Raw genomic sequence first — 17541 nt, 5'->3', positions numbered from 1 at the left:
AATCGCACTCCTTTTCATAAGCTATTATAACATTTAAACATTAGGAAAGTCATTCACTATTTTTTGTTTTGTTAATGCCATGAAAAACCCTAAATTGATACACCTGTGATAAATTTACCTCAAACTATTTTTTTGACCACCAAAAATCCTAAACCGATATATCTGTGACAAATTTATCTTAAACTAATTCTAAACTAATTCTTTTGACCACGAAATACCCCAAACTGGTACACATGTGACAAATTTACCCCATGTTAAATTGATTTAATGTCACAAAAAATCCCAAATTGATAAACCCGTGACAAACAAAGGGTCAAAACCCTATACTGGTATACCCGTAAACAGTCGCGCGTCATCAAATTAGAAATTTGATAGTTAAATTTAACGAAAATTAACAGAAGGTAAATTGATCACATGTGTACTAGTTTAGGGTAAATTCGTCACAAGTATACCAGTTTGGGATTTTTTGTGGTTTAAAAAATAATTTGGGATAAATTTGTCACAAGCGTATCAGTTTGGGGTTTTTCGTGGTATTAACCCTTTTTTTTTTTTAAGCCAAATCAAACGGGCCAAGTTTGCAACAGAGAAGTCAAAAGTCCATATTACCATATTTCTGGAGGTACTAATATTAGGAGCTATGCATTAGTGATTTTTCTTTTATTACATTTTCCTGGTGCAACTCTCAAGCAGGTTACAATTACTATTTTTTTGAGCTAAAGCAAAACAAAGCACATTTATTTTTCACACAGCTGAAGGACAGTGATCTTTTCCTTAAGACAACATAGACTACTTTGATCTTCCTTGGATTGCTAAGTCACTAACCACCATCACTTGTGGTTTTGCTGTCGCCAGATTCAAATTGTCTTTGAATGGCCAAATTCCACATCCACTTCCATACAAAGCAATGACCATGAAGACCACATGACTCCATATGAAGTTCAGATTTTACATCTACTGGGCAATGGCAATGAACTCAAGAAGTTTCTTCTTGATCCCTTGCAGTTTAGTCAATGCATTGCCAATGTCCATTCGTTCCTGTGGAGACTCAAAAGAGCAAGCGACTCCTATTTCGATGATCGAACCCAAACACTCCAGAGTACTGAAACAGCTTTTGTAATTGCCATCCGGAGCAACGGTTCGTTTCTTCTCCGAGTCTTGGTTTTCTTGAAGCAGATTGGGATCGATTACCTTTTCCACTCGATCTGTCAGAGCAGCCTTTGCAAAGCGATGAAGGTTCAACCCATTTTGAAAGATGTCATGGGTTGGCCTCCTGCCCGTGAACATCTCCAAAATGAGGACTCCAAAGCTGTACACATCTCCTTTTGTGGATACGGCACTTCCCGCGCCGTACTCTACAACAATCAATAACACATAGTGATCCATAGTGAATAATTGAGATTGAAGTATTGTGTTGGTGATGTTTCATGCCTATGCCTTTTTGTCAAAGGATCCAGCTACTGTCACTTGTTTTATATAAGGAAATAAACTAAAAGGCCCAATTTGTGTATCATTACCTGGAGCTACATAGCCGAAAGATCCTTTTACTCCGATAGAGCTAGACTGATTGGCTAGTAACTTATGCGTAGCTTCTGGGAGGAATCTGGCAAGCCCGAAATCGCCTACATGTCCAGTCATTTCATCATCAAGAAGGACATTGCTTGGTTTTAGATCACAATGGACTATTGGTGTTTCACACTGATGATGAAGATAATCTAGTGCACAAGCAACATCGGTTGCAATATTCACTCTCTCAAGTAGACTCAACTGGCTTCGCATTTTATACTGCGATGCAGTTGGGTGCAACCAGTCATCCAAGCTCCCATTCGACATGAATTCATAGACCAATGCCTTGAAATCATTTCCATTAAAATCAAATCCAGAACATGCTGTGAGTATCTTCACAAGATTACGGTGTCGTATTCTTCTCAAGGCCTCGCACTCAGCTATGAAGCTCTTGGAAGCTCCGTGATGTGTAAGATCCAAAATCTTGATGGCCACGATCGACTGAGTTTGATCAAGAAGCCCTCTATATACGGATCCAAAACTACCCATGCCGAGTAGATTTGTGGAGGAGAATCCATCCGTCGCTTTCAATAGACTGTGATATGAAACATGCGAACGCCCTTCTTCGGAAGAGCTTGAAGCTGATGCATTCTTTTTGTGTAGACGCCATAAGAGGTATGAGAAAGACAATATGCAGGCTACTCCTACAAGAGAAGACATTATGCATATTAGAATTTTTGCAGCTCCACTTATTCTCCTCCGTTCGTAGTCGCATTTCGGTAGTTGAAAATCTGGTAGACCCCCACAAAGCTTCTTGTTTCCAACAACTGAAGTTGCAATGACACTTTTGAAAACTCCTTTTGTTGGCAATGCACCCTCAAAATCATTGTAAGAAAGGCTCAGATTCGTTAGATTCAGCAACCCTAAAAATTCCGGGATTTGGCCGGACAATCGGTTGTTGGAAACATTTAATACCTGAAGCCCTCTCATGGAACTTAGAGTCGATGGTAGGGGCCCTTCAAAGAAATTATCCTGTAGATATATGCCTTCCATGCTTATACAACTGCCAATACTGCTTGGAATCTTTTGAGTTAATCTGTTACCTTCAAGACTTAATATGTCGAGATTTTTCAAGTTTCCAACTTCTCCTGGAAGAGATCCTGTAAGACTATTTTGAGACAAGTTGAGATAAATCGACAAAGATGAGAGGCCCATAATTTTCGGGGGTATGTTACCACTGAGTTTGTTGATCGATAGGTCTAAGAGAAGTAGATTCTGACAGTTTCCTAGAGACGATGGTATCGAGCCATAGAGATTATTGCTATGCAAGTCAAATTTGGTTAACAGTCTCAAATTCCCGATCGATCGTGGTATTTGCCCTGAGAAATTATTTATGCTGAGAGACATAACCTTCATTTTGTTTAGATTTCCAATTTCGGAAGGAATGTTTCCCGAGATGTTGTTGCCCCACATGTCCAGGATCTCCAAATTGATGAGATTTCCAATTCCAACAGGTAAGGTTCCAGAAATATAATTGTCGCGTAACACAAACACCGAAAGGGTGATAGAGAGGTTACCCATACAGTCGGGTATTGTTCCTCCAAAGGCATTATCTTCAATAACGAATCTTTCCAAGTTCGTGGAATTGGTTAGAGAGCAGAGGAAGTCAAGATCAGCAGATTGCCCACTTCCCAAGTTGTTAGCCAAGATGTTAAACCAGTAGAGTCCTCTCATCTTTGAGAAAGAAGGAACTTTCCCTGTAAAGTTGTTCAACGCGATTTCGAAAAAACGGAGATTAGAGCAGTTGCTTATTGACTCAGGAATGGGTCCGGTGAGGTGGTTGCCATACAAACCGATATTCTCGAGATTCGGAAGAGTGAAGCCTAAGTCGTTGGGTAAGCCCCCCTCTAATTGGTTTTCAGCTAAATCAAGGGCTGTCAAAGTGGATAAATTGAAGACTGAGAGAGGAATCGTACCCACAAATTTATTCGAGCCAAGAAAGAGGAGATTTAATGTTCTCAGTTGTCCGAAGAACTCCGGGATCGTACCGCTGAGGTTATTAAACGATGATGAGAAGTTTTGAAGAAAGGATAAGTTTCCAAATGACGGCGGAATGTTTCCCATCAGGCTGTTGGCTTCAAGAATGAGTATTTGGAGCTTGGACAAGGAGCCAAGTTCTGCTGGCAAATTTCCTTTGAGCTTGTTCTCGCCTAAGTCAAGAACGAGCAAATTAGAGCAATGGGAGAGATTCGAAGGGATATATCCACTAAACAAGTTGCGATAAAGGATTAACTTCTGCAATCGAAACAAGCGGCCGAACTGTGGGGGAATTTCGGAGTGAAAACTGTTCTTATATAGATGGACTTCCCTCAAAAAGCTTAGGTTACCAATAAAAGACGGCACGACCCCAGACAGGTTCTTGAAGTGGAGGTCCAGAACCGTGACCCTTTGGTGTCTACGACCACATGTGACACCATACCACCCGCAAAAGTGGCTAGAATCATTCCACGAGTTCAAAACCCCACCGGGATCGGCTATTCGGGCCTTGAATTCCAGCAAAGCAAGCCGATCGGTGTCATTTCCACCAGCTTCTACTGAAGCTAGGACACTCCCTAATAGGAGAATGATGGTAGTTAAGCATGAGAAGGACATGGATGAGACCCGATCTCTGTGAGGAAGGTCCATGAGGGTCGGCGACAGAGCTTTCCGAGGTCGAATCTGTTTAGGTTTGGTGCGGATTGTTGCGGAGCAACTCGCGAAATATATAGACGGACAACATGATCTTCCATATCAAGACGTGACGATGTCATCAGTGCAAGAATAGTCGTGGTGACATGGGTGATCAAGTCAGTCAACGAACTCTGAAACATCCTGTGGCCTAGTTCATCCCTCGCGTCCTTATTCTACGAGGCTAAAACCTACCATCGACTATCTTAATTGCCCGTGGAGTTTGGTAGGGGCGACGACCTTTGTCTTTTCCGTACATATAAAATCCTGACTTTCGGGTACTTAGAACAGAAGTAGCTTGAGTTTCGCGAAAAGATCTTTTTTCCAAATGCATTGACAATAAAATAACCCAAGTCCAGGCTCAAATTGTTATATCACTATCTTCGAAAAAATTCTCCAAAAAAATCCTGCAAAGAGTGTAAAATGAAAACTATTAAGAAAGGTAAAAATTGCAATAGAAGTGACTCGTATTTGAGATAATCTTTTGTACGAATTACAATGTTATCCCAAAATAATTCATTTCGCTACACAATGTCACATCTTATACGGTTCAAAATGTTGTTTGTTATTTTAAAGTTTGAAACATTGATTATACCGAAAAGGAGAGTAAAATGTCTACTATGTTTTTTTTTCGAAAAAATGTCTACTATGTTGAAGAAGTGTTCATTTACAAATATTACTTTTTAGACCCATTTTGGACGGATGGTTGACTCATTATATTAATGTGCAAATTACATTTTTAGTCCTAAATAGTTACAGATGAATTGCTAACTAACAATATCAAAGTCCACTCTATCGTGTCGTGATTAGTAACATCTTATTGTAGTCGCGTTTTCATTTCAAAAGATTATTGTGATTGTATAAAGAAAACTACGTAAGTATTCAATTCCCACAGGGACAATGCTAGTCCGCAAAAGTCAGCAAGTAGCAGTTGGCAGATGCGTTGGACCGCCAAATTAAGCATGCATTCAAGCCAAATAAATTGACATGTTCCATCTTCAGAGAGTGTTTGACCGGCACTTATCCACCGCCCGTTCCAGTCAAATTACTTTAATGTCAATAACCACTCGCCTGTCGGGTAAAGTTTCTGACCAAAAAGAAAAAAACATGATTTTTTCCAAAGAAAGATGTGATCACATAATTATTTCAGTTTCCTCAATCGATTTTTTCGGAAAAAAAAGTATGATTTTTATTTTTATATAATCATTTTTTTCTCTCAATTGATTTTACTTTTATTTGATTTATTTTTAAATTCAACAACTGCCAATTCTAATTAGTTTGGAATAAAGATGATGTTGATATTAATTTTGAAAATGTGATCCGTATGTCATAATAATAGTAAAGAGTTATATTTTTCAAGTCTAGCAAACTCCAAATAATTGCTGAACAATTCTCACTTGTCAAGATAAGCTTATTCCTAAATATTGCCCAAGGATAAAGTTTCTGAACCGAAAAAAAAAAAAAAAAACTTTAACCCGTGTTCGCACAGCTCATTTCTAAGTTGGAGTTTGGGCAGATTCCTGAAGACTAAATTATACACTAAAGAGAAAGCAAATCGCTTCTCTATCATAAGACTATTATTATCTACATCACTTAAGAGCTAATATAAATCTATAATTGATTTTGGGTTAGATTCTTGTGACTCATCAGATATAGTTGCGCAAATCACTACTTGATCGGTGAATTAGTAAGAAGAGAGATGCTAATTACATAAAGTGCTGGAATTTTGTTGGTGCGTTCGTATTTGTCTCACATGTTATCATAGTCGTCTTGGACTTTGTCACGTATCATTTAATGGACTGATCATACTAGATGATAAACAACCTTGTAGTAGAAATTCTCAGTATCCATGATATCCAGGAAAATTATCATAAAAGTCCTAAGTCTTTTACACCTTTGCAAATTCATTCCTAAATATTTTAAGTTTACTGATTCAATACTAAATATTTTGCACGTTTTGCCGATTTGGTCTTATTAGCTGAAAATTGCTCATGTGGACGTTGGCCATCGTATGCGATGTTGCCAGCGTTGATATGGACAATTTTGGATAATATTTTAATATTTTTTAAATATTTTTATTTATTACTCTTTTATGCTTTATGATTTTCCATTTGTCCTTTCCCTTTCCCTTTTTCCAATTCTTTTTTTTTTCCTTTTCTCAGGCTTAACCTCCTCGGGCCTCGGACGAGGTAGGGTAACCCTTGCCAGCAGCCGCCGAGGGCCGCCCTCGCCCGAGGCTAGTGGAGGGAGAAAAAGGAAAAGCAAAAACAAGAAAATGGAAAAGAGAAAAATAGAAAAGATAAAAAAGCAAAAAAAATTAAAATATTATTAGAAATTGTCTGCTTCGGTGCTGGCGGTGCTACGTACGGTGGTTGGCAAACTTAAAATATTTAGGGCCGAATTGATAAAAGTACAAAAGTTTAGGACTTTTTTTTGACAACTTTCCTTGTGATATTCTATTACTCAGTTAATTAAACTGTTCATTTATTTGATGTGAATCTCCACATTTAATCCAAGGGGTTACTTTCTTTTTTCTAGAGAATCCAAGGGGTTTCTTAATTGGTAAGTTTGTGGTCGTCTGTGTGACTAATGTTAGGCACACTAGGAGCACGACCACCATACTGAATGAGGATTAGTCGAGCGCTCTGCCCCGGACACCTCCTTGTTATAAAAGGAGAGTAATAACACCTACCCGCATGTGTGACAATTGACAGGAAAATAATTATAGGATAGAAACAATATTTAGGTGATGAAAATAGAATGGCGAAAAATTGCACAAGGCCAAGAATAAGGTATGTCAGTTCCAATTACATATAATGGAAAAAATTAATGACAATTACATCGTTGTACTTTGTAATTTTTTTTTTTTGGGGGTCGAAAAACACTAGTAGCAATCTCATTCAAGTGAAAGTTTGAGTGAACATACTAGGAGCTTCGGAACAAAGCAAATCCAAAAGACTAGAAGGGGGATAAGATATCCAATTAGTTGGTAAGTACTTCTTACGATGGGCTTTGACGACTCAATCCGCCACCTGATTACTTTCTCTTTGACACTGGGCCACCTTTAGATTGAGTACTTTGTGATTTGATGATTGAGATCCTTGTACTATTTCATTGTGGTTATTTGGGTTTCCTATTTTGGCTCCCGTTTCTTCTATTTTGGGATTGTGATATGATTATGACATTACGAAGAATCGATTTCGAAAGATCCTTGACATCGAGGATCAGGCTATGTATGTGACAATGGCAAAGAAAGACGCATGGGATAACGGAAAATTGACAAAATCTACTATCAAGATCTACTTGAAAATTTCCCGATAAGTTTAGTAAAATTCTTGCCGCGCACATTGATGAAATTGCAAATTTTTCCGAGAATTGTAACCTTAACCAAGTCACTACAGGGGCAAAGAGTGTCTACTGAAAAGGTGATGATCAGATCCAATTTTTGCTCCCGCCAAAACTATCCCACATCTAGGAGTCACCAACCCAGGATGAATCTCAGATTGAAGCAAGCACAACTTCTAACAGAATTACAGGAAAATACATGATCAATCTCAAGATGAGCGGCTGAAAGTGTGCGGCGGAGATCATGAAACAAGAAATGCAAGTTGATGCACGCACAGAGCGGCTCAAGCAAAATGAACCATGTGTGTGAAAAAAAAAATTGCCGATTCAAAGGGAGAGCGGTCATTACACCTAAAGGGAAACTTATCTAGAAAACGGTAGGAGGACATCTGAAGTGCCAAAGTTCGTGTATGACGCTTATTTTGGTGCCAAAATTTTTCGCTGACTTACTTAAGTGCCAAATCAAATAAAAATGATCACTTAAGTTCCAACGGTGAGAGATTCAGGCCAAATAGGCCATGTGGAATTTTTTTTAAAAAAAATAAGTCCACGTGGATTGACCTTTTACAAAATAAGCTAATTTTAAAAAAAATATTGTCTAACTTAATTAAAAAATAAGCTAAAAAACCAAAAAAAAAAAAAAAAGAAGAAGAAGGGCTTGGCACAGCCGCGAGGGCTCTACAAGCCCTTGGTGCGGCCGCCCATCATCGCCGGCAATGACCGGCAAGGGTGGGGGATTGCCGATGGGGTCACCAAGCCTTGGCCGGTGGCCGGTGACCCTTGCCGTTCCCTGTCGAGGGCTCGACCTTGCAGATCTGGGTGAGGCTGACCTCACCTAGCCACGGCGAGGCTCAACCTCACAGATCCGGAATCTCTCTTAAGAGAAATAACACCCCCCCCCCCCAACCCCCACGTGATAGCTCGACCTGGCAGATGCAGCATCTCGGCAAGAGATTCCGGCCTCCCCTGCGACATGAAAGTAACGGGACCAAAAGGAATTTTCAGAATTATACCGAGTTAATTGCAGAGATGGGGGAGTTCGAGCCAAGTCAACGGTCCTTCTTCTTCTTGTCCTGAGGGTACATTACCAAGCCTGCTCCCGCTGGAAGAGTCCCAGGATCGTGGATTTGTTCCATATGTCCCATCTTCCTTTGCTCTCACTGCCCCGAAAACAAGGAATTGAAAAAGTTCCCAATTATGGATTCACCGGAATTAGCTAATTATTAGACACGCACTACGTGTCCTTACCTGACCTAGCAAATAACATGTCCTAGCCCGACAAATGAAGATTATCTTTTGATAACTGGATGTGTCGACTGTTTTAACGGGTTATCTTTCAACAATGGCACGACTGTTACTAAAATAATGTAATTTATGCAGGAAAACTCAGACGTGGTAGTTTAATTAGCGTTGACCGACCTATTTGGCATGGTCGGCGGCTGAAATGGACGATCTTAAATGAAATGACATCATTTTACATTTCTTTTTAATTTTATGAGTTTTATCCGTCTTTTTTCTTTTCTTTCTTTTTCGTCTTATTCTTTCCTTCTACTGGTGATCTTCTTCCCTCCGCCGTTCATTGGTGCCTCGATGATGGTCTGCAACGGCATGGCAAGGGCCGCGGCATTGTCGTGTGATTTGTGCGAGGGCAATCTGCGCAAGGGGTCATGACCATTGATTGTAGCCGGCGACTATTGCCGAGTCCTTAACGGCCGACGATGGAGGGGAAGAATGAATACTGTATAGCTATTAGACTTTTCCAACAGGAATTCAAGCCAAGTCAGGTCAACGGTCCTTCTTCTTGTTCTTGTCCTGACAGTGCATTACCCAGCCGGCTCCCGTACGTCCAACCTCCGTTTGTCTTACTTTCCAGAAAACAAGGAATTAAAAACGTGGTACCTGAATTACTTAATTGTTAGACATACACCACGTGTCTCAAGAAGTTAACATGACCAAGCCTAACGGGTGAAGATTATCTTTTGATAACGGGATGCGTTGACTCTCTTGACGTGTCATTTTTTGATAATGGCGAGATTGCTTCTGAAAGAATGGAAATTACATATGTGGTAATTCAGTCAGCGCCGACCATTCTATTTGACATGGCCGGCGGTTGGCATGGATGTATCTTAAATGAAATGACATTGTCTTACATTTCTTATTTATTTGAAGTTTATTTTCTCTCTGTTTTTTTTTGGTCCCATTCTTTCCTTTTTCTGTTTCTCTTCTTTCCTCTGCCATTCATTTGGGCCTCAACGATGGATCATGAGGGCGTGGCAAGGACGGCGACCCTGTCACCTGATTTGCGCAAGGGCGATTAGGACCCTTGCCTAAATCTGCATGAAGGCATCGTGGCCGTTGCCTGTAGCTGGCTTTCACGGGGCCATTGCCGAGTCCTTAACGGCCGACGGAGGGCAAGAAATGAATACTGTATAGCTCTTAGACTTTTCCAATGGGAGCTCAAGCCAAGTTAAAGTCAACGGTCCTTCTTCTTGTCCTAACAGTGCATGATCAAGCCTCCTCCCATTGGAAAAGTGTTAGTAAGTGTAATTGTTCCATATGCCCAGCCTTCGTTTGCCCTTCATTTACCCGAAAACAATGAATTAAAGAAGTCCCCCATTATGCATTGTGATAATACTAAAATTAAGAAATCATTAGACATAAATCACGTGTCCTTACCTGATCTAACAAGTTACATGTTCGAGTCCGACAGATGAAGAGTCTCTTTTGATAATAAGACGTGTTGACTATCTTGATAGGCGATCTCTCGACAAACCATTGGAGAATAAAAGCATGATTGGCTAAAAAAAAAGAAAGAAAAAACGTAATTTAGGTAAAAAAAATCGCGAATGTAACAATTCCAGTCAATACCAACCTTCCTATGTGGTATAGTCGGCTGCTAACATTGACAAACTTAAATAAAATGACGTCCTTTTGCAATTTATAAAAAAATTATGATTTTTTACATTTTTTTTCTTTTCTTTCCTTTTTGTCCTATTCTTTCTTTTTGTTGTTCATCTTCTTCCCTCCCATTTGTCGAAGTCCGGCAATGGCCTACAAGGGCGTGGCAAGGGCTGCGACATCGTTGCCCGTTTTGGATGAGGGCGATCTGGGACCCTCATCTAATTTGGACGAGGGCGTCTTTTCCCTTGCATGTGGCCGACAATCTTCACGGATCATCACTGCAGCCACAACAATCGGCGGAGGGAAGAAGATGAGCACTCGTAGGGAGCAATAGGAAAAAAAACTAAAAAAATTCGAAATTTTTTTTAAAAATCGTAAAATGACGCAGTTTAATTTAAGATCATGCACGAAGCCGTTGGCTATGTCACATAAGATAGCTAGCGTTGACTGTTATTACGTCAACCATTTCTGGTTTAAAGGATGGACTGTATTGAAAAATCATCAAAAGGTTTGGAACTATATTGGCCAAATTGGAAAGCTAATGAGTAAATTGGCAACAGTATAGTATGTTTATGACTTTTTTGGATAATCTTCCCAAAAAAGTGCGTTCAAGCCAAACCATCAATCGTCATGTAAAATTTCCCATATGTTCGAATCATACGACATTCGTCTCAACCAAATCACATTATTTTAGCGACCATTAATCGGTCAGGATAGGCTTGCCTATAAATGCTGCATAGTGGACTCAAGAAAAATTTCTCGTCTTTCCTTCATTTTCTCTATCTTAAGCTCAATATAAAGGAGGGTCAAACATTCAAAAGCTGAACTGAACTGAACCATCAAAGACGTGCTTATGCTTTGACCCGAACCAAGTCCCAAATTGAAAATCAAGTTTGGCAATTTTTTTTTTTTTTTCCCTGAGCGGGCCTTTGTCTCCACACTCCTCCACTTGACCACCCACCACCGCGGACAGATCCCACCCCATCACCTCCGGCAACCGTCTCACCGTTGAGCTTTGCCGAGTCACTCCACGGCCGTTGTTGCTGCCATGGCCGGGCTTCTCCGTGATCACCACCTCCCTCCACATGTTCAGGTACGAGCCCACTCTTCCATTCGACGAAACCCTAACGCTCCACATCTCGCGCCGCACCATCATGTCCCATCGCTTGCTCTGTGAGCGCAATACCAGTAATAGGCAGGAACCGAGCTGCGAAGCCATTGGCACAGAGCTTCAGTGGCGGTGAAGGAGCGGGGGGAAGAACCGCTGAAGGGGATATTGTGTGACATTGATGTGTACTGGAGCTAAGGGACATGGGAAAAAACTTGGATTACTTTGGGTGGTGGTTGCAGTGAATTCACTCTGCTTGTCAGTGGAGGGATTTTCGTGAGACGAAGGAACAAGGAAGGTTCTTCTTCATTCCACCATGTTCGACTTGTTTTCCTCATAACCCGACCCGAAAACACCTAAAATTTTCAATGCCGTTCGGGTTTCAGTGCGGTTTCAACACCACGTAACATATTGTTTCTTTGCTAATTTAAATATGAAAGGATGAATACGGATAAAAATCCACACGCTTTAACTCGTGCTCATACACACCGGCTTATTTCCTGGCCAAAGTTTCGACAGATTCCTCCGGACCGACTTTTACCCTAGGAACACCCTTCCGTAACATGAGGCTATAACTAAATGCATAATCTACATTGGATTAGATTCCTTCGACTTCTTAGATAAGTTTGTACAAATCAACTATAGATGGTAGAATTAGTAAGAAGAGAAATAATATGCTGGTATTTAATTAAAGGGAATATTGAATGGATAGTCCCTTTAATTAAGCAAGATTCGATAGATTCCTCCAGCTATTGAAAAGTGAGACGATTGACCCAAATACAATGTTTCCGGAGAAAAAAATTCACGATAGAGAAAAAATGAGAAAGTTCGGGAATAAGATTTCTCAGCTCCAATTGATTAGATTTGGAGCTCAAGGGACTTGATTAGAAAAGTTACACAAGTTCAATTGAACGTACGAGGAGCATGAAATAAAGGGACAAAATAATCAAACGAAAGTGTCGCGCTACTTTGCTAATTAACATGCGCGAGCATGAACTTGAAGAGAAGAGACACAGAGAGATCAGCACGACCATCAAGCAGAATTGCCGATTCAAAGGGAGAGCCGTCGTTACACCTGAAGGGGAAACGTATCCAGGAAACCTAACAACATAGCAGCACCATGCACGCGGAGGAGACAGATACCAGCAATCTTCCAATGAAGATGGTGATAACAGACAGGAGATTGCTAGGAAGAAGACAATGCAAATCAAATTGCCATGCTCACAAAAGCTTCCGAAAGATCTCCGGGTTTTTACTGAGACAGCCAAATTCATCACCATTTCGATAAGGACCATTGCGCGGATCCCTCCCCTCATACATACCTCCTCTGCCTTCTTCACTAGGACACTCCCTGGCAAAATGCCCAGGCTCGCCATATTTAAATCACTCTTCACCTCCACCACCGCCACCATAGTCCCAATTAAGGCCACGATCACGACCACCATCACGACTGCGTTTACCAACTTGGTGTCCACCTGAACCTTGAGGCTGAGCCTTTTCACGATGACATTTCTCCCATCCGAGTCCATCACATTCATAGCCTCAGCAGCCTCATCCATTGCTTGCTTCTCTTGTTTTGGAGTTGGATTCTGTTAAGAGGAAGATGGTGCGCTCGGCACAGCACCTACCTAGAACGATGGCTTGTGGCGTTCTGTTTTCTTTTGTTCTCTTAATCAAAGTATTTCTCAAAAAACTAAGATTTATGCTTTCTGTGTTTGGAAATCCGGTGAAATTCAATGGAAATTTACGGATTGATTTTCTCGGAAAATCCCTACAAATTGCTTTTCCAATCTGTAGTAAGTTTACTTTCTAAAATACCTCTCCCTTTTTAGAGTCGAAGGAGAAGTACAGGGCAGGAGTGAGAGTTCTGTTCAAGGGACTACTAATTATAGGCACTTCAAATTTGAAGTGACCCATTCCAGCAAAGTGAGGTCATATATGGGTTTAAGACCCATTTTGGCAAGAGTAATTAAGAGCTATGCTGTAGTGATTTTTCTTTTATTACATTTTATTGGTGCAGCTCTGAAGCAGGTAAACAAATTTCTTTGTTTTGGGCTAAAGCAAAACAAGCTGAATTTATTTTTCATACAGTTGAAGTACAGAGGTCTTTTGCTTGAGACGACATAACCAATTTTGATCTGTCTTGGCTTGTCAAGCCACAAGTCTCCATTATATGTGGTTTTGCAGTTGCCAGATACAAAACGTCTGTGAATGGTAAACTTCTATACCTAATTCCAGATAAAACAATGACCACAAGACTCCATATGAAGTTCACATTTTACATCAACTAGGCAATGACAATGAACTCAAGAAGTTTCTTCCTGATTCCTTGGAGTTTGGTCAATGCATCGCCAATATCCAGTCGTTCCCTCGGAGACTCAGAAGAGGAAGCGACTCCTATTTCAATGATCGAAACGAAACACTCCTGAATACTACACCAGCTTTTATTCCTTCCCTCCGGAGCGATTATTCGTCTCTGCTCCGACTCCTCGATTTCTTGAAGCAGAATAGGATCGATTGCCTTCTCCACTCGGTCTTCTAGAGCTGCCTTCGCAAAGCGATGAAGGTCCAGGCCATTTTTAAACATGTCATCGGTCGGCCTCTTGCCTGTGAACATCTCCAAAATAAGGATTCCGAAGCTGTACACATCTCCCTGTGTGGACACCGCACTTCCTACTCCGTATTCTACAACAATTAACAAAGCATAGTGATGCAAGGTGAATAGTTGAGGTTGAAATATTGTGTTGGTGATGTTTCACGTGCCCTATTCAAAGGATCCATCTATTGTCATGTGTTCTGTATAAAGAGATAAAGGGAAATACTCAACTTGTGCATCATTACCTGGAGCTACATAGCCGAAAGATCCTTTTACTCCGATGGAGCTTGATTGATCGCTCAATAACTTATGTGCTGCTTCTGGGAGAAACCTGGCAAGCCCGAAATCGCCTACATGTCCAGTCTTTTGATCATCAAGAAGGACGTTGCTTGGCTTTAGATCACAATGGACTATCGGCGTTTCACAGTGATGATGGAGATAATCTAGTGCACAAGCAACATCGGTGGCAATATTCACTCTCTCAAGTAGACTCAATTTGCTTCTCTCCGTATATTGCGATACAGTTGGGTGTAACCATTCATCCAAGCTCCCATTCGGCATGAATTCATAGACCAATGCCTTGAAATCATTGCCATTATAATCAAACCCAGAACATGCAGTCAGTACCTTTACGAGATTACGGTGTCGGATTATTCTCAAAGCCTCGCACTCGGCTATGAAGCTCTTGGTAGCTCCATGACGTGTAAGGTCGAGAATCTTGATGGCCACGATGGACTGAGTCTGATCTAGAAGCCCTTTGTACACTGACCCAAAACTGCCTACGCCAAGTAGGTTGGTGGAGGAGAACCCACTAGTGGCTTTTAGTAGACTGTGATAAGAAACATGCAAAAGTTCAACTTCAGAAGAGCTTGAAGCTGGTGCTTTCTTACTGTCTCTAAACCGAAAGAAGTATAACAAAGAAAGAATGCAGGCTACTCCTACAAGAGAGGAGACCGTGGATATCAGGATTTTTGCAAATCTGCTTATTCCTGTTTTTTTTGACTCTTTGTAGTCGCATTTCGGTAGCCGAAAATCTGGCAGACCCCCGCAAAGCTTCTTGTTTCCAACAACCGAAGTTGAAATAACATCACTGAAAACTCCTCCTGTAGGCAATGCACCCTCGAAATTATTGTAAGATAGGCTCAAATTCTTTAGATTCATCGACCCTAGAAATTCCGGGATATGGCCGGACAATCGGTTGTTAGAAACATTCAAAACTTGAAGGCCTTTCATGGAACTCATAGTTGATGGTAGGGGCCCTTCAAAGAAATTATCCTGCAAATATAAGCTTTCCATGCTCATACAGCTGCCGATAGTACTTGGAATCTGTTGAGATAATCTATTCCCGTCAATACGTAGTTCGCCGAGATTCTTCAAGTTTCCTACTTCTACTGGAAGGGTGCCAGTAAGACTATTCCGAGACAAGTCAAGAGAAATCGACAAAGACGAGAGGCCCATGATTTCCGATGGTATGCTGCCATCGAGGTTGTTGGACGAAAGGTCCAAGAGAAGTAGATTCCGGCAATTTCCTAAAGACGATGGTATCGAGCCCCTGAAATTATTGCTATACAACTTTAATTTGGTTAGCATCCTTAAATTTTCGATAGATTCTGGTATCCGCCCTGATAATTCATTGTTGCTGAGATCCAAATTATTCAATTTGTTCAGACCTCCAATCTCGAAGGGAATGTTTCCCGAGATGTTATTGTCCCACATTTGCAAGAACTCCAAATTGATAAGATTTCCGATTCCAGAAGGTAAGATTCCAGATATATGATTGTTACTTAACCCAAACTGCCTAAGGGTGATAGAGAGGTTACCGATACAGTTAGGTATTGGCCCTTGAAAAGCATTACTCTCTATACCAAGTGTTTCCAAGTTTGTGGAATTGGTCAAAGAGCAAAGGAAGTCCAAATCAGCAGATTGCCCACTTCCTAAGTTGTTATCGCCAATATTGAACCAAGTGAGTCTTCTCATCTTCCCAAAAGAAGGAACATTCCCAGTGAAGTTGTTCGATGCAATTTCAAATTGAACGAGATCAGAGGCATTGTATAGTGACTTAGGAATGGGCCCGGTGAGGTGGTTTTCACTCAAACCAATTATCTCGAGATTCGGAAGAGTGAAGCCTAAGTCGGTGGGTAAGCCCCCCTCTAATTGGTTTCCGGCCGCATAAAGTATTGTCATAGTGGATGTATTGAAAATTGAGATAGGAATCATACCAACAAATTTGTTCCAGCCGCATGCAAGGATGTTAAGATTTTGCAGCCGACCGAGAGTCTCTGGGATTGTACCGCCGAGGTTATTTACCGATGTTGTGAAGACTCCAAGAGATGATAAGTTTCCAAATGATGGTGGAATGTTTCCCATCAAGCCATTGGCTTCAAGTACGAGTACTTGGAGCTTGGACAGGGAGCCAAGCTCTGTAGGCAAATTTCCTTCAAGTGTATTGAAGCCTAAGTTAAGCTCGAGCAGGTTAGAGCAATGGGAGAGATTCGAAGGGATTTGCCCGCTGAACGAGTTGTTATTAAGGACCAACTTCTGCAACCGAGACAAGCGGCCGAATTGCGGGGGAATTTCAGAGCTGAAGCTATTGTTCTTCAGTTGGACTTCCCTCAGAAAGCTCAGGTTACCAATATGGGGTGGCAGGACTCCGGAGAGGTTCTTAGAGTGGAGGTCCAACACGGTGACTCTCCGGTGTCTACGACCACATGTGACACCGTGCCACTCGCAGAAATGGCTAGTATCATTCCATGAGCTCAGAACCCCGCCAGGATCGGCTATCCGGGCCTTGATTTCCAGCAAGGTGAGCCGATCGATCTCCTGCCCACCAGTTTCTGCAAATGCTAGGACACTCCCCAGCAGAAGAATGACGGTAGTTAAGCATGAAAATGATCCGGATAAAACCTGATCTCTATAGGGAAGGTCCATGAGGATCTGCAACAAAGTGTTCTCTGCTCGAGTCTCTTTGGGTGTTTGTGCGACGTTGTTTCGAAGCGAGTCTCGAAATATATCACGGGCGTAAAGATATGTCGACGTCATCGATGCAGAAATAATCGTGGCTATCTTTCATGGGCCACTCAAGTTGAGAAAAAGTACAAGGCTGCACGTTCCAACTTGCAAGACTAGTGACGATCGAGTCGGCCAATGCAAATTGAAACATGGCGGGACCTAGTTCGGTTCATTATTGCTCGTGTCCTCATCTTATATTCCACTTTGCCCATGCCTTTTAGGATTGGATGTTTCTTGTTTAGGGATAGAATTGATCTTCACTTTCAATGCCGTTCAATCCTACTTTTCCTCTTCATCTTCCTTGTGCACACCGAAATTTTCGACAAGCATACTGATAATTCATGACTTAAGT

General features: G+C 41.2%; 2 protein-coding genes across 2 annotated transcripts; both read right to left on the bottom strand.

Moving 5' to 3' along the window:
* Positions 1 to 669: 669 nt before the first annotated feature.
* Positions 670 to 4218, bottom strand: LOC115755161 (putative receptor-like protein kinase At3g47110). Its single transcript, XM_030694471.2, has 2 exons — positions 1515 to 4218; positions 670 to 1352 (listed from the first exon to the last, which is right to left on the bottom strand). Exons 1-2 carry the CDS (start codon positions 4186 to 4188, stop codon positions 952 to 954), a joined length of 3075 nt encoding a protein of 1024 aa, XP_030550331.2. The 5' UTR covers positions 4189 to 4218; the 3' UTR covers positions 670 to 951.
* Positions 4219 to 13640: 9422 nt separating this feature from the next.
* Positions 13641 to 17184, bottom strand: LOC115732164 (probable LRR receptor-like serine/threonine-protein kinase At3g47570). Its single transcript, XM_030662831.2, has 2 exons — positions 14426 to 17184; positions 13641 to 14269 (listed from the first exon to the last, which is right to left on the bottom strand). The coding sequence occupies exons 1-2, from the start codon at positions 17106 to 17108 to the stop codon at positions 13872 to 13874; spliced, it is 3081 nt and encodes a 1026-aa protein (XP_030518691.2). The 5' UTR covers positions 17109 to 17184; the 3' UTR covers positions 13641 to 13871.
* Between the last annotated feature and the right edge of the window lie 357 nt (positions 17185 to 17541).

The sequence above is a fragment of the Rhodamnia argentea genome, chromosome 5 (genome assembly GCF_020921035.1).
Source record: "Rhodamnia argentea isolate NSW1041297 chromosome 5, ASM2092103v1, whole genome shotgun sequence".
NCBI classification, from domain to species: domain Eukaryota; kingdom Viridiplantae; phylum Streptophyta; class Magnoliopsida; order Myrtales; family Myrtaceae; genus Rhodamnia; species Rhodamnia argentea.
Note: the sequence above shows the minus strand (reverse complement) of the source record. Positions and strands in the feature narration are given on the sequence as shown.

Coding starts and splice junctions, on each gene's coding strand:
- LOC115732164 (XM_030662831.2), bottom strand. CDS start 17,108: ATGGACCTTCCCTATAGAGATCAGGTTTTATCCGGATCATTTTCATGC. Junction 14,270..14,425: donor TTTCGGCTATGTAGCTCCAG/GTAATGATGCAC, acceptor TAATTGTTGTAG/AATACGGAGTAGGAAGTGCG.
- LOC115755161 (XM_030694471.2), bottom strand. CDS start 4,188: ATGGACCTTCCTCACAGAGATCGGGTCTCATCCATGTCCTTCTCATGC. Junction 1,353..1,514: donor TTTCGGCTATGTAGCTCCAG/GTAATGATACAC, acceptor TGATTGTTGTAG/AGTACGGCGCGGGAAGTGCC.